Here is a 15,357-nt window from a genome sequence, read left to right as displayed (position 1 = left end):
ATACCTGTGAGCCAGGATCTCATTACACTGTCCATCAGACAGGAAACTTGTTCACCGTGGTGCCCGAGTCTGTGGATGAAAATATCCAGTCCTTTACAGTCCCCGGCCATCATTACCTATGACCCCTAACAAAGTCCGTTAATCAACTCGTTGCTATTTGTCTTTATCAGATTGTTACCCCCTGATCTTCCTTGCAATCACCCTTGCCCAGGGCTCCATCTCCCCTCTCCCTCCCACCTTCTTCCCATCTCCTCCATTCCCTGACGTCAGTTTCGACAAAGGGCGACGTCGCGTGGAACAGAGGACGTCATAAAACGAATAGAAAGTCTTCCACAAGTCTAGAATTATCCGCTATGATTCCGCTTTCACATCTCCCCTCAAACCACAACAATTACATTTTTACATAATCGAAATCACGGCCCGGCCGGCCCCTCGCCGATCAACTCACGAGCCCGCCCCTGGGCAGGACAACCCAGTACCCACCACACGAGCAGCGCCTCTGCTGGGACAAGACAAACATGAAGCCTGCCCGCAGCCCCGACGCAGAAGACACGTCTTCCATGACAGCAGCGCAACGCACACACCTCCTCCACTGTGGCACGGTTTCCTTGGAAAACTCGTCCCCCTTGCCCTCCTGAAGGCCCAGTCGTTGCTGCGAAGGAGTAGGCGTCGTCAGACTCGCCGGCGGCGTCATCATGACGCGCCGGAACACGTCAACGTACCGCCGGGCGGCCCGCTGGACCTCCAGCGTCCGCGTCGAGTCCTGCATCTCGAGAAGGCTGTAGTCGGCGAAAAAGAGCTTGGCCGGGTCGGTCTGCGCCCTAAAGGCGGGGAGGTCCTGGGTGAAGAACTTGCGCAGCACGGGGAGGAAAGGCGGCGGTGGCTGGGCGGCCAGTAGCATGTTCAGCTCGGCGTGGAACTGTGCGCTCTTGATCTGGGCCTCGATGTGTTTCTGCTCGGGCGGGTTGCCGCCTTCCTTCTTGAGGTGCTGTGCGGCCAGGTTGGCAAACGCCGACTGGTACGCGGCCCGGACGTCGCCGGTGAAGGCGCCGAGGAGACGCTCGACCTCCTGGACCTTGGTGATGCTGCTGGACGTGACGTGGTGCATCTTCTGGTAGGCCCTGTGGAGCATATGCGGGAGCCTGGTGTGGCTGGAAGGGTCCGTCGCGTTTTGAATGGCGGCCCGGCGGTCGTAGAATTCGATGGCCTTGTTGGAGAGGGCCTCCATGTGGGTCACTCGGCGGCAGACCGACGACAAGAAGCCACGCGAGGAGGAGCACAGGAGAAGTTGGAGGGCGGGGCTGGACTGTGACTGGATGTAGGACGAGACCTCGTTGAAGCGTGAGGGTTGGAGGAGGTCCATAAATTCGGGATCCTGGAGGAGGGAGTAGAGAGAGTCGACAACGTAGGAGATCAGGTCGAGCGACCATTTGACGCAACCGCTCAGGGCGTCGACGACCTCGTGCTCGTCCAGCGGACTCAGCTTCTCGCGCATGTTGCTTGGCGTGTTGATGGCGAAGGTGATGAGAATGATTATGTTCCTGACGTTGAGCGATAGCTGCGCAAACTTGCCGCTGAAGGATCGCGGTTTGAACTCGCCCCGAAAGCCCATGTGATTAATGATGCTCAAGCACAGCTGGAGCGATTGGTTGCGCACAGGGTTGTCGTTTGGGTTCTCTTCGGAATAGTCGACAGGGACCTTGAGCAACTTGACAATCTCGTTGACCCAGTCCCGGGTGAAGCCTGTAAACCGCGCGACGATTGTTTTAGCGGCAATCAAACGACGAGGAGGCCACTGGGTTGTGATTATGACTTACTCTTCTTTTCAGCGTATGGCCTGGCAACCGCGAGGATATCATCGCAATTCACATGGTAGAATGTCGCCGCCGATGCTGCCACGGCCAGCGCCGCGATGACGGCGGCATACGAGGCTGGCAATGACCCGTGTGAGTACAGATTCTGTCCAAGGCGAATCACGGTTGCGTTCTTCCAACCTACCATTTTGATTCGAGTCACCCATATCATCCCCGGAGTACTGCAGCCTGTTCCACTTGATGCGGCCGTCTTCTAGCATCTGGGCGACGGAGCAGTTGGTTGGTGACAATGCTGCCTGTACGCCTGGAGAAAATGTCAGTCCGCTGCCACTGTGACGGGATGCAGGATTGTGTCGACGAACAAGGTGATTCTTCGGCAAACGTAAAGCCCACCTGGTGGAGCGTCATGACCCTGTCCAGGTTGTTCTCGTTGTACGTCTCCTGCATCGTAAATCTGTCTCGGTACTCTATCGATCCGTCGCTAAAAGCCAGGCATATGACTTTCCCGAACTGTATGGTCTGCATCCCGATGAGGACCTTGTTGTTGATAATAATTGGGTCGAGTTTTTTAAGGCAATTAGGATCCTAAAGAGAGCAGGGGAAAAGAGTGAGAATTCTTGAACCTACTTCGTGCGACCGAGAAGAATTTGGCTTGCTTACCTTGTCTGCGGGGGCGTTGTCGTTATTCGTGCGACTGCCCATTTGCTCAAACGCCGGATGTAAGGGGGGAGGCGGCTCATGGCTCAGTTCCCACCGGTCGATGATAGTTTGCGTCTCTTGGTACGGAGAGTTGAGAGTAGGCAGGTAAGTGCGGGCGATTAGAATGTTGATGGGAGCCCATGGCTGACCGGGATTATCCAATTGAGAGGGTAGGAGCTCAATATGGGATAACTCGGTCATGTAGGGATCGGAAGGGGTAACACCGGAGAGTCCCGGCATCCAGGTCGATATAGCGAGATGCTTCGCATGCATGGTCGGGTTCAAAGGTTGTGCGCCAGGAGGTACTTTGCCATCCGGCTGAGGAATGCCCCACGATATTGTGACACGCAGTAGCCGGAGCTGCTTCGAAGACGTGGAGAGGGCGATGAATATCTGATCTAAAGTGAACAGGAATTAGATATGTAAGTTGGCATCGATGGCTGGCCAAAGGAGGGAGTCTTGTCTTCCTTACTCCTGTCGCTATGCAATGACGCATGGGTGATAAGGTCGGCGGAAGAACTGACGCTCTCCAGTTCCATGGTGGTCTCTTCAAATCTGTTGCTGCCATTCTGCATCCAATACAGTCTCAAAAGGCCGTTTGCCGTGACGCAGAGAAACGCACTCCTGGTGGGATTCGGGTGCCATGGGCCGAATGCGTGCACCAAAGAGCTCTCATAGCGGTATCCAGCGGTTTCCTTTACTGCTGGACCATGAACCACATGATACTAATTTGTCAAGTCAGAAAGGGAGGCCCGGGACAACACGGCAAGATAATACTTCATGATAGGACTCACGTTCTTGTGTTGCGAGGCAAGGTTCAGCCAGAAGCAGCCGACGACGGTGTGGAGGTCATCAAAGTGGTCATCGTCCCATCTTCTTGTTGGATAGGGGCGATTGAGGGCACCGCTAAAGGCGACAATGGCAACACGACCGGTGGAGTCGATGACGGCGAGCTCGTGGGCGGTGGTAGGAGCCCAGGCCAGGTGGACGATGGGGTTGAAGGGGGTGGCGGTGATGAGGTCGATGGTGGTGGGTTCCCCGAGGGCCCAGGAGCCATCTGCCGGGTCGGCGCGCGGGGTTCTCACCTGGACGGATTTTCCATCGGGGGAGATGGACGCAATAACGCCCGATTTCGACCAAGCAACGGCCCTAAGAGAGACGGTTGTCAGATACTCGATGGCCATGCTGCCGGGAGGGAGTAGGGAAGGGGGGAAAGGTACTGGCAACAACCGCGGGTCCGGAGGACATCCACACGCTGGCAGAGCTGCTTGCTCGGAGTGCGGACGTTGGAGAGAGACAGGCCAACACCTTCGCCGAAAAGGTCGTCGACGTCGAGTTGGTCGACCTGCATGGGTCCGTTCATGCTGCTGTTGTCAAGCATGAGCGGCATCTTGGCGTCTTCGGTCATGAGGAAGCCGAGGCGAGGTGATGTACTGCAAACTGCATATATGGTCTACTCTGGAGAGGTATGGTGCGTGGTGATCATGGCAACTCTGCTGATGAGATGCATAACCCAGACCTTGTCACAGTCTCATCTCGCGCGTCGTTGAGTCTTGTTACGGTCAAGAAGACGAAAAGGCGTTTAATCAAGTAGGCCAATGACGTTAGTAGAGAACGACCGGTCGTGGAAACCTTGGCGATATCTTATCTAGGTACGCTCAATGAGAGAATGCCGAGGTGTGGGCGTCGTCGTGCAGGTCGGGATGTTCAGTTGATAGACTTTTTAAGAGAAAGAAGATGCACCAAATGATACCGAGAGCAACACATGCCAGTAGTAGGTGCTATAGCTGCAGTGCACTGTATGATTACCTACTTCTTACTTGGTTTGAGCCTCACGCGTCATGGGCTGCAGGTATCTGTATAGCCACAGCCGACTTTGTGTGGCTGGAGAGGGGAACAACGAATGGGATTGGAAGGCAGCATGATGAGTAATGACATTCGGATGTCCGTAGCCGGGCAACGCGGACCTGATCCCCTCTCCCAATCGGATCCTGGCTTCAACTTCGTTTGTTTTCTCGTCGTACTACGGAAAGATCAGTCTTTATCGATATGGACAAACATACGGAATACAAGAAATTATTCCCAAGGCATTTCTTTCTTTTGAATATGCGAAATCGATCCCTTTGTTAAGGACGTACTCAGGATAATCGGGATAATCGGGACAATCCTTGAGGTATCTGGGGCGGGCTGCAAGGGAACATTGGATCTTGACCGTCCTGTTACAGAGAATCTTCACTGTGACCACCACGGGTATACATAGGCGTACATAACGTACTTTGTAAAGAGACAATATGGAGAGACAAGATGGTCATTCTTTGCCCTGGGTTCACTGGCAGAGATCATGTGGTCCAACATATTCATTTTAGTAGGTAGTGGATATATTCGGGAAGCATTGGTATTGGTACTTCGTCATGGTTCCTGAAAACCCAAAGAGACTTCCCTGGGATACCAGAGCCCCAACTGTACATAAGAGTACTTATTTCCAAAAGTAAAATGCATGCAATCAAAAGTACTCTTATGTACAGTACCCACTTGCTTATCACACACTAAGATAACCCCTGAGATGTTACTTGTGGGTCATGTTGTTTTCCCACCCGGTCGGGGTCGTCTTTCCCCAGGTATGTCGTCCTCACCACCTCCCATCCAGCCGCAACGACACATTTTCCACCTTCAACATTAACACAACGAACCACGTTTGTCCCTCATTTTTAGAGTTCCACCCCTTTTTCCTCTGTCTTTACCCATATTTATCTATATAAAGCTCTTTCTCGAATAACCAAGACAACCTTGAAAGGCAACAAAACAACAGCAACACAAAGACGAAGGACCATTCCGCTCGATCAATGAACAGGGCGCTTTCTTCGCACCGAACACGTCCACGAAATTCCCACCTAATTTTGCCATGATATTGCCTGCCCTGGTTTAATTCTGCAGCTCTGTGGATTGAATTGGCAACTTCAATCCACTCCCACAAATACAACCCCCCAAAAACCTCAAAGGCCCAGCTAGAGGTGCCTCCGTTCGACTTCCTGCAGAACTTTCCATTTCCTTGGTTGCCAATTCCGCCCAGCCCCAGAACACAGATAGGGCTGCCGAACCGAAACAAAAAACCAAATCCTCTGTGAAATCAACCCCCGTTCATAGCCACTTCCAATTCAGCCAGCATGGCCTTGCAGCCGCAACAGCATGGCGATTCGCTCCTGAACGAGCTTGCTGTCACACCCTCGGCCACGGATTTCTCCTCCTCGCCTGAGTTTCTTGCCGCAAATCGGGACTCCCTACCTTCGTCCCCTCTCTCCGAACTCTCCAAGTCGCCTTCTTTACCTGCTTCGCCCATCGACTCTCGCGACGTCTTCAAGGCCCCTGGGTCGCTACCCTTCGCCTTCGTCGTCCTCACCGTTGTCCACCCCCGCCAAGATGCCAGGATCCCCATCGCCCGCCCACATCGCTGCGCCTGCCGCCACCGAGTCCATCAGTGTCAACACCACCATGGTCGCCAACGAACACCCCGAACCTCCCCCCAAGCGCCGCCGAATCGCTGGTCCTAAAGAGCGAACGACCGAGTACCTCGATCTCGAACGCGTGAGGAGGGACCATGGGTTTGACGAGAGGAGCCAGCAGAACCTCGACCGCCTTGTCCGTGTCCTGCGCAAGCAGAAAAAAGTCGTCATCATCGCCGGTGCCGGTATCTCCGTTTCCGCGGGTATTCCCGATTTCCGATCCAAGGAGGGCCTCTTCGCCTCCCTGCCGAAAGACCACAAGATGAAGGGATCAGGAAAACATCTATTCGACGCTTCGGTGTACAAGCATGATTCGACCACGGAAAAGTTTCACAAGATGGTCTGCGACCTGGCCAGTATGGTCAAGTCGGCTAAACCGACGCTTTTCCACCATATGCTCGCCTCTCTGGCCGCCGAGGGCCGCCTCACACGCCTGTACTCGCAAAACGTCGACTGCATCGATACCAACCTGCCCCCTCTGGCCACCAACGTACCCTTGAACCCAAAGGGTCCCTGGCCCAAGACCATCCAGCTCCACGGCAGCGTCGAGCAGATGGTGTGCTCCAAGTGCGGTACCATCCGGCCCCTCGCGCCGGAGCTCTTCGACACCCACGAGCCACCCCTGTGCGACGACTGCAAGACCCTGGACGCCGTTCGTACCACCTACGGCGGCAAGCGCAGCCACGGAATAGGCCGCTTGCGGCCCCGAATGGTGCTGTACAACGAATACAACCCCGACGAAGAGGCCATCGGCAACGTTTCCAGCGCCGATCTCAAGGGCCGCCCCGATGCCGTCATCGTCATCGGCACCAGTCTGAAGATTCCCGGCGTCCGCCGCCTGGTCAGGGAGCTTTGCCAGGCCACCAGGAGCAAACGCGGCGGCTTTACCGCCTGGATCAACGTCGATTCGGAGCCCCAACACAACGATTTCAAGGACTGCTGGGATATGGTGGTGCGTGCCAAGGCCGACGACATTGCCCACTTTGCCCAACTGCCCCGATGGGACGAGCCCGCCGTAGACGGAAACGTCATTCTGAGCGAAGAAGACGACAAGCTCCGAGAGCAGTGGCTGCGTCGTAACCGGGTCGAGGTTCAACTCCCCCCTTCGTCCCAAGAGTCGTCGTCGTCTCCCGAGTCCAAAGTCGAGGTGGTGCTCCCTGTCGACAAGGCCCAGGGCATCCCCACCCCCAGCGCGAGTCCGAGGATGCGCCCGTCCTTGCCCGACCAGAAGCAGCCCAAGGCCAAACAGGTCAAACTGTCCTTTGGGAGGAAACCCCTGCCGGACTCGAGCGGCGACTCGGACACGAAGAAGCGCAAGAGACCGTCGACGGCCAGCAAGCCTGCCAAGCCCACCAAGCGCACCAAGAAGGCTGCCCCGCCGCAGAAGAACACGGTCACCAAGACTTTCCGGGCCGTCAAGAAGAGTGCTGCCATCGCTACCGTATTGGAAGAGAAGCCCAACGGTCACGTCGACCCAATCAAGGAGGAACATCTCGCAGCTACCGAGTAGCGCTCTTCTCCCGGCATGGGCGTGCCTGCGTCGACTTGCAAGAGCAGCACAGCGGCTGCGGGCCCCGAGCGTCCCACAACGCCGACTCGTCCCTGAGCGCCCGTCGAGAATACAGAGAAGACCATTTCCCCCAACTGGAAGTCTCGGGGTATGGAAATGCTGGTGGAGTAGGCTGCCGTCCGTCCATGGCCTTCGCAACGCAAAAGCGACGTGTTGTAATCTGTCTTTCATGGCGGGAGTCCAGGCCACCTCCAAACGATGAGCATACATATGAGCATATGGGCGGTTGCTTTGCATCTGCTTGTCTTTTTCTCGCCACTGCAGCCCGTATCGATTACGGTAGTTCTTGACAATAGGATTGAGTTGCATATATACTACTTGCGGCATGGCGTTGACAATACCGCCATGGTTTCTGGGTTACATGGTGGGGATGAGAAAAGAAACGTGCAGGAGTGTGCTGTTGGAGATACACCTGGACTGAAGATAGTCGGGATGGGAGTGTGGCGAATTGATCCATCATATCATTTAGTCGTCGCTGCACTTGGTCTTTACTCTCCTCCAAGGCAGAGAGAGACTTCAAACTTCTTACCGGATCGGTAGAGACCTTGTTTCTGTCCAATACACTATGTCATTCGTCTAAAGATCAAGGTAGACATAGACTTGCGCGCGGTCTCGAGTATTTTGGATAGGATCAAGTCATTACAATTGCAACTCCATGCGCGGCTTATGTCGAGAATCACTTGACGGTGCTAATTCGGTTTATGAAGACTGATTTATTGCGGTTCTGTATCGCGCATCTGTTTATAGCAAGCAAGCTTCATGGCTGCTAGGGCGAGCTTCTTTGCTCTCCAAGCACGACCGACTGTATAAGACCTCCGTCTGTTTGTAGAGGTAAAAGTAAAAAAACATCTCTACTTCCGCCATAACGTCTCGAGTCTTCGCAGGAAAGAAAAGGATACCAAGAAAAAAAGTCAAGAAAACACATAGAAAAGAAAAACAACCGACTCACATCCCCACCTCGGCGTGAACAGCCCCAGCCCAGCCCAGCCTTCTCACGCGGCTGAGAGCCAACAGCGAGGCTACCACGTCATGTGACCTTCCCGTCAGACCAACAGAGCTCGACAACAGAAAGCCTACCCTTAAAAACAGAAACGGCATCCGTATATCCGACCCATCAAAGAAGACCGATGCCTCCATCCACAGCTGGGAGCCTGGCCGCCAGCCACGGATGCCGAACTTTTTTGTCAACTCCTGGAAAATGAAAAGAACACCTTCTCGTCCTGTACCATGCAATCAATGCCCGGGGGGTATGTAGTGTATCAAAGGTTGTCCTCTTTCTCTCTCTCAAGAAGCATTAGGCCCCCCCTCCCATCCTGGTTTTGTTGACCGGAACGCCTCGCCAATGCAAAACAATAAAATGCCCAATGTAAAACTCCATCGAAGCCGTTCGTGTAGGGTTATCATGTGGCCCCCTCCCAGCTGTGTCTCGGAAGCCGTTGGGAATACCACCCGCCTAACTAGTTTGCGGGCGTACCGTTGGACGTTGATTTCGCCGCTTTCTCCTGTTGTAGTTTCCTCTCCCTGTCTCGAATCGTCCTGTATAAGTAGCTGAGCCGCTCGGCGGTGACGGGGTTGCTGGTGCTGTCAACTGGCCATAGGTTTGCCAAGAATTCCCTGCAAGAGACCCGTTAGTACGTCGTCTTGTTTGTCCAGGAAGAAGCGGTGGAAGAGATGGAAATGACAACATACCAGAAACGATTCTTAAGCGGCACATCGGAATCTCGAACAAACTCGCGGTCCAAAAAGTCACCGATAATGACAAGTTCGGCGCCGAAAATCTTCGCACGTTCCTTGCTGGACCGGACCTTATCCTTGGTGGTGCTGAGGATCTTCTCAAAGTTTTCGCGCACCGGTTTCAGAAGATACCAGAGCATCGCGTCGGGATCCTTTTCCCTTTGCTCGCTGCTGTCGCCCATGCGACGGAGCTCATCCAACCGGGCCAGCGCCTGGTTCCGGCGTTCGCGTTCTTCTTGGTTCGCCTGACTGTCACGATCTCGACGATCGTCTTTGCTGCGGCCATCGTCCGTCCGGCGATGCTTGCTGCTCCGGTCGTCGTCGTCGCGATTCCGTCGCTTTTCAGGCCGGGGGGAAGGCCGGCTGTCACTGTAGCTCCTCGAGCGGCGATCATCATCGGCTCGTCGGTGCTTGGGTATACGACCGTCGTCATGCCCCGAATGCTTTCGCTTCGAATCCGGCCTCGGCGTGCCCCGATCGTCAGCGTTGCTTCGTGACCGGTAATAGTCGCGCTCTCGGTCTCGGCTATAACTGCCCTTCTTCGATGACGCGGCGCCGGGAGAGGCACCAGCGCTGCCTTCAATGCTCCGGCGGTGTCCGTTCGATAGGAACTTCTTGTTGTTCCGGTGGTGGTTTTCCACCGCCTTCTGGGCCGCCGCGTCGGGGGAGAACTTGGACTGCAAGACGGAAAGAAGGTACTCGGAGCGACGAACAAGATGGACAGCACCGGGAGAGTTGATGCCCTTATCAGTCGCCTTACTTCGCTCCTCCTTTTTCTCGACACGGTGCTCTTCCAGGAAAAACTTGTTCCCCAATTCAAGCTCGGGATCGTCCCGAATCTGCGTCCAGGCGCCAAAGCCGTAGCGGTTGAGGCCGACAAGGAGCATGGCGTCTTCCTTGGCGCCCCATTCACAGGAATAATGGGCTGCCTTGGATGCGTCCGGGAGGCGAAACTTTCTCCAGTCGTCGCTCTTTTGCAGCACCTGGCGGAGCAGACGAAGTTGCTTGGGCCGCTCAATCGCCGTCTCGGCGTTCATCTTGCGGACCTCGCCAAAGTCGACCAACACTGCCTTCTTGTCCTTCTTGGTGAGAGTTTTGCCAAGCTTCCGCTCGTCCTCCCGCAGTCTGGCATTGTTTTCCTCGAGCGCCCGCTCGCACACGCCGACAAAGTCGTCAATGATGGAGGTTAGGAAATCGCGGTCCCGATCGCTCAGGCGCGCTTCACGCACGATTTCGTCGCCGCGGTCTTCCACAGCGCCGAACCTAAAGAAAGCCTTCAGGAGATTCCTCGTTTCCTTCTCGGTCAAGGGCCGGCGAGGATTCGCCAACAAGGCACGTTTCTCCTCTTCTTCCCTGCGCAGCTGTTCCTCTCTCTGTCGCTTCTTTGCTAGGCGATCGGCGCGCTCGTTTTCCGTGTCGCGGTGTTTCATCGCCGCCCGGCGAGGTGCGCTTTCGGCCGCAACCTTCGCCAGGTACTCTTCGTGCTGTCTCTTTTCATCCTCCTCCTTGATGTTGGCAAGCTCCTCGGCAGGGATGATTTGGTCCCAATCAAGGGTAAGGTCGTCCACCTTGACGTCCGTGTACTGCATAAAGTTGTCCCAGTCAATCCCGCCACTGCTGAGATTGATCTTGTCGTCAACCTTCGTTTTCGTGACTTCGGCATTCTCCAGAATGGAGTCGATGTCGAGCTGCTCCAGGCGCTCCTGGTTTCCAACTTGCTCGAACATCTTTTGGGAACGCATTTTGAGGACCCACTGGATGTCCTCGGCCGAGTTGGGGCCATCCATCCTCAAGCCCTTCTTACTCATCTCTTCACGGAATGCCTTGCCATCGTCGGTGACACCGGCCTGGATTGTGAGATATTCCAGAAGAAGCTTGTTGCGTGCTCGCTCGAGCACTTCTTCCTCAACGGTTTCCTTGGAAACCAGCCGGTAGATGCTGACGGGCTTCTTCTGACCAATACGGTGAGCCCGACCCATGGCTTGCAAGTCGGCCTGTGGATTCCAATCCGAGTCGAAAATGATGACAGTGTCGGCGGTCATGAGGTTGATGCCCAGGCCGCCCGCACGCGTGGAGAGGAGGAAGCAGAAGTCGTCGCTGTCCTCTGCGTTGAAGTGGTTGATCGCCATGCGGCGAGGGCCGGCCGCGATGGTACCATCTAGGCGTTGGAACTTGTAGCCTCGGAGGGCGAGATAGTCGCCGAGAATGTCTAACATTTTGACCATCTGGCTGAAGATGAGGACCCGATGGCCATCCTTCTTCAGCTTCGTCAGCAGCTGATCGAGAAGCATCATCTTCCCGCTGCTTGTGATCAACCCCTTGATCTGGTCTTCGCGACGAGTACTGCCGGCGAGGACTCGGTCCTCGGCGCCAGGGAACATGTAAGGGTGATTGCTGACTTTCTTGAGCTCCATCATGATGTTCAGCAGAGAGCTCTTCTGGCCAGTCGCGTCCGAGAGGGCGGCGTAGTTCCTCGTCAGGATGTTCTTGTAGTAGTCCAGTTGCACGTCGGACAACTCGACACGGATAATCTTCTCGGTCTTGGGAGGGAGGTCGGACTCGACCGTCTCCTTGGTACGCCGCAGGATGTAGGGAGCAATGGACGTGTGCAAGTCTTGCAGTTTTTCCTGTGTATCGTGACCGGAGAGGTTCTCGAGCTCCTCGTCAATCACGACGCGACCTGGATTCAAAAAGTCCATCAGAGCCGACAGCTCGGCCAAGTTGTTCTGAATCGGTGTTCCGGTGATCAAGATCTTGGAAGGGACGCCGAAGCTCACAAGCTTCGCGTAGAGCTGCGATTCACGGTTCTTCAGACGATGTGCCTCGTCCACGAGAAGCGATTGCCACTTGATGGTTTGTAGGAATGCCCAATCATGAAGGATCATCTCATACGACGTGATGAGCACGTTGAATTTGGGCTTCTTCGGGTTGCCGTTGATCAACAGTTCGTTCTCTCGGATCGTCTGTCGTGCGGTCTCGTTGCCCAGGTAGACGACATAGTTCATGTCGGGTGACCAGTGGTCGAATGTATCACCCCAGGCCGGGATGACACTGAGCGGAACAACAATGAGGAAGGGGCCTTCTTGGCCACGGTTGTTGCGAAGCCAGCTGAGGAATGATACGCTCTGGACGGTCTTGCCCAAGCCCATCTCGTCAGCTAGGATGACATTGTTGCCGCGGGTCCAGTTGAGGCACAGGAAGTTGAGGCCCCGGAGCTGGAAGCTTCGTAGTTCGCCGCCTTGGATGTAGTCGGGCTGCGCCTCCAGCTTGGTCATCCGACCGCGAGTATCCGGGTTCATCTCCTTGCGGTCAGAGACCCACTGACGCGCGGAGCGGTCCAGGAACTGATCAATCTTATTCTGAAAATCTTGACTGATCGCCGACGCGGCCTCCCAGGTGCACTCATCATAGTAGCAGCCTTTCCACTTGATGAGGTACTCGGTCTCCTCCTCGCCATCTCGAACGGCGACGACTCTGTCTACCTTGGTATAGTCTGCGAGAGCCTCTTCGGCACGCTCACGATCGAGGAAGAATTGTTCCTTCGCCTCTGGCGGCACGTCGTATCCAAAACGGATATAGAGCTCGTTCTCGACAACTACTCTGTAATAGTTCTCCACTTTTCTGTAGCCACGTGTGTTGCGTAGAGTGTCAAGGTCCTCCCACGTATCGTGTAGATGGGATTTGCCCTGCCACTTGATGAAGTACTCGAAGTCATTGCGAGTAGCGTTCTCGTGGATCTCGAGGTCATCTTTCGGCCGGTGCCGCAGGACCTTATCGATGTAGGGAGAGTTATCTACCTCTTCGTAGTAGTATTGCGTGGGCTCTTCGTCGTCCTCGTCGACGTCGCTTTCTTCATAGGCGCCTTGCTGTATTTGTGCGGCACGACGGCTTGACCAACGCTTCTCCACGAGCATTGACGATGGTTGGGTGTCCCGTTGACGACGCGCCTTTTTTCGGAAAAGTTTCGCGCGAGCTCCGCCATAGCTATCCGAGTCGGAGTCGTTATAGCACGGCTGTTGCGCCGGTGTACTACGTTTGGAAGCTTAAATGACACGGTTGGGTGTTAGTGGCAGAAGGGGGCAAGTCGAGTAGGTATGGCGGCGAAGGGAGGGTACTCACATCGTTGGGACGTCTCTACGCGGCGCCTTTTCGCGCCTCTTCGGTTGGTGGGCACAATATCAGAGTCACTCTCATCCGACTCAATCTAGGCAGATGTCAGTGACAAGAACATGGGGGGAGAGGAGAGCAGAGGGTGACGCACGATTTTTCGTTGCTGGGTTGGTCGTCCCTATTGAACAGAGTTAGACATCAGCAAACCGAAGCGAAGGGCATAGCAGGCATCGTACACTTCTCCTTAGGCCATAGAGCTCTGGATTGGCCTTGATATACGCGTCTTCCTCGACGGTAGCCTTGCGCTTGGCGGGCCTGGAGGAGGCATTGGAGCTCGACCTGGCGTCGGCAGAGCCGTCGCTACGGGCAGTAGCGAGATCATCATCTACTTCATCTTCCATATCAAAGTCGCCATCATCAGATGCATTATTTTCATCGGCAGAGCTACTGCTTTCGGCGAAGTCATGGCCGCCGTTTACGTAGCCGTTTGAATCTTCCGGGTCGGGGGACGGCGACGCGGCGAAATGGGCACCAGTCCCTTGTGCATCGGAGATCTCGCTGTCGCTCAGGCGACGGCTAACGGATTGTTGGGTATCAGAGATTGATCCGGGTGACGGATGACCATTCGGAGAGCCATCTCGGATCGGGCTAGACATCGTGACGGTCCAAGTCGGGACACTCTGCTGGATGGAAAAACCGCGTCAGTAGAGCACATATGGATACGGGTTGCAAAAGAGTAAGCACAACCGAATCATGAGAATCAAGCGACCAAGAACCACGAGAAGGGGAGACAATGAATTAGGAAATTGCCGACATGGCATCATGAGCGCATCGCGAGATGATATTGGATGGACGCGAGGCTGAGAGACGATGGAATCGTAATTGAATTGGCCAGGCTGGCCCAGAAGGGCTTCGATGAGAGGCAGTAGCATCCGCGTCATCGACAGCCATCAATTTCATCAAAATTATATCTTCCGAGGAGCTCTACGGGCCGACCGGAGGCAGATACCGAGTCGGCCGTTGCCCGCTCCGAGGTTCAAGTGATGGCCTCGCGCCCAAAGGGCGGCGACAAGACAGGGGCCAGGGCAAGGCATATGCGAGAACTTACGATTCATGAAAGATAGGGCCCTAGGCAGAAGTAGCCATGTATAGAAATTAGGAAACTGAAAAGTATCACAGGCTCCCTACAGTACGGGATGCCCGGGGGGGGGTGGTGCGGATGGGACCTGGTTGGTAAGAGGTGCGGTGGAATATGGGAACATGAGGTAGGTCGGTCAGTCGGTATGGTGGAGGCAGGAAAGAATTGATTAGGCAGGTTAAGGTTGGTACGGAAGTACTGGAAAAGTGGGGCAACCCGCTACCCAACAGGGAGGCCTTTTTTTTTTTTTCTTTTTCGAACACGTGACCAGTGGCCACAGTACATGCTTGCGGTTGCCCAGTTTCTCCAGTTTCTTGACTCACATAACCATCGAAGAATCTCTAACGCCAGCGGAAAGTATATTTCCGCCATCAGTCCTTTTATTTGTTTTCCTGTGTTCTCTCTTCTGCCAACTGTATACCTAAGATTTTCCACGGTCATTGGAGACATCGCAGTGGAAAGCAGAGACGTCTTGAATGGCGGATGGTCTGGTGGCCTTAAGTCTTTTATCATCTTTGTTTACTTTAAATATGTGCTTAACGGATATTATCCTTTATATTATCGGCTTAGGGGTCGTTTTAGAGATCGCGGAGTTAGGTATTAATTAAATTACCTGCCCCTATTCCTGGTTATCTAAGCTATCCTTTAGGGCGTCCTATGAATAATAGGAGAGCGTATCCGCCGCGAAGTTCTTAGTACCTCGCTGGTACTCTAGTATAAAGTTAAACTAGGCTAATTAGCTAGCCTAACGGCTTTGCCTTTTAGTAAAGGACTATTTAGTAATAAAGTACT

At 54.6% G+C, this 15,357-nt stretch overlaps 4 protein-coding genes across 4 annotated transcripts; 1 reads left to right on the top strand and 3 right to left on the bottom strand.

Annotated features, from left to right (window-relative positions):
* Positions 1-153: 153 nt before the first annotated feature.
* ACRALDRAFT_1042669 (uncharacterized protein) lies at positions 154-4,229 on the bottom strand. The gene is made up of 8 exons (XM_071015272.1): positions 3,734-4,229; positions 3,308-3,662; positions 2,986-3,238; positions 2,475-2,911; positions 2,177-2,399; positions 1,999-2,118; positions 1,818-1,931; positions 154-1,743 (listed from the first exon to the last, which is right to left on the bottom strand). Exons 1-8 carry the CDS (start codon positions 3,919-3,921, stop codon positions 440-442), a joined length of 2,994 nt encoding a protein of 997 aa, XP_070875243.1. The 5' UTR covers positions 3,922-4,229; the 3' UTR covers positions 154-439.
* Positions 4,230-5,266: 1,037 nt separating this feature from the next.
* ACRALDRAFT_1063777 (uncharacterized protein) lies at positions 5,267-8,247 on the top strand. The gene is made up of 2 exons (XM_071016856.1): positions 5,267-5,823; positions 5,873-8,247. Exons 1-2 carry the CDS (start codon positions 5,678-5,680, stop codon positions 7,521-7,523), a joined length of 1,797 nt encoding a protein of 598 aa, XP_070875242.1. The 5' UTR covers positions 5,267-5,677; the 3' UTR covers positions 7,524-8,247.
* Positions 8,248-8,256: 9 nt separating this feature from the next.
* Positions 8,257-14,360, bottom strand: ACRALDRAFT_1050450 (uncharacterized protein). Its single transcript, XM_071015637.1, has 5 exons — positions 13,664-14,360; positions 13,579-13,605; positions 13,437-13,521; positions 9,273-13,359; positions 8,257-9,197 (listed from the first exon to the last, which is right to left on the bottom strand). The coding sequence occupies exons 1-5, from the start codon at positions 14,081-14,083 to the stop codon at positions 9,041-9,043; spliced, it is 4,776 nt and encodes a 1,591-aa protein (XP_070875241.1). The 5' UTR covers positions 14,084-14,360; the 3' UTR covers positions 8,257-9,040.
* Positions 14,361-14,463: 103 nt separating this feature from the next.
* Positions 14,464-15,015, bottom strand: ACRALDRAFT_210592 (uncharacterized protein; the record flags this gene model as incomplete). The annotated part of the gene is made up of 4 exons (XM_071023275.1): positions 14,464-14,530; positions 14,605-14,784; positions 14,844-14,878; positions 15,001-15,015. 4 exons carry the CDS (start codon positions 15,013-15,015, stop codon positions 14,464-14,466), a joined length of 297 nt encoding a protein of 98 aa, XP_070875240.1.
* Between the last annotated feature and the right edge of the window lie 342 nt (positions 15,016-15,357).

This window comes from Sodiomyces alcalophilus (genome assembly GCF_042370955.1).
Source record: "Sodiomyces alcalophilus JCM 7366 unplaced genomic scaffold ACRALscaffold_4, whole genome shotgun sequence".
NCBI classification, from domain to species: Eukaryota; Fungi; Ascomycota; class Sordariomycetes; order Glomerellales; family Plectosphaerellaceae; genus Sodiomyces; species Sodiomyces alcalophilus.
Note: the sequence above shows the minus strand (reverse complement) of the source record. Positions and strands in the feature narration are given on the sequence as shown.

Coding starts and splice junctions, on each gene's coding strand:
- ACRALDRAFT_1042669 (XM_071015272.1), bottom strand. CDS start 3,921: ATGACCGAAGACGCCAAGATGCCGCTCATGCTTGACAACAGCAGCATG. Junction 3,663..3,733: donor CGGACCCGCGGTTGTTGCCA/GTACCTTTCCCC, acceptor CGTCTCTCTTAG/GGCCGTTGCTTGGTCGAAAT. Junction 2,912..2,985: donor GTCATTGCATAGCGACAGGA/GTAAGGAAGACA, acceptor TGTTCACTTTAG/ATCAGATATTCATCGCCCTC.
- ACRALDRAFT_1063777 (XM_071016856.1), top strand. CDS start 5,678: ATGGCCTTGCAGCCGCAACAGCATGGCGATTCGCTCCTGAACGAGCTT. Junction 5,824..5,872: donor CCTCTCTCCGAACTCTCCAA/GTCGCCTTCTTT, acceptor GACGTCTTCAAG/GCCCCTGGGTCGCTACCCTT.
- ACRALDRAFT_1050450 (XM_071015637.1), bottom strand. CDS start 14,083: ATGTCTAGCCCGATCCGAGATGGCTCTCCGAATGGTCATCCGTCACCC. Junction 13,360..13,436: donor CGTAGAGACGTCCCAACGAT/GTGAGTACCCTC, acceptor GTGTCATTTAAG/CTTCCAAACGTAGTACACCG. Junction 9,198..9,272: donor CCGCTTAAGAATCGTTTCTG/GTATGTTGTCAT, acceptor GGTCTCTTGCAG/GGAATTCTTGGCAAACCTAT.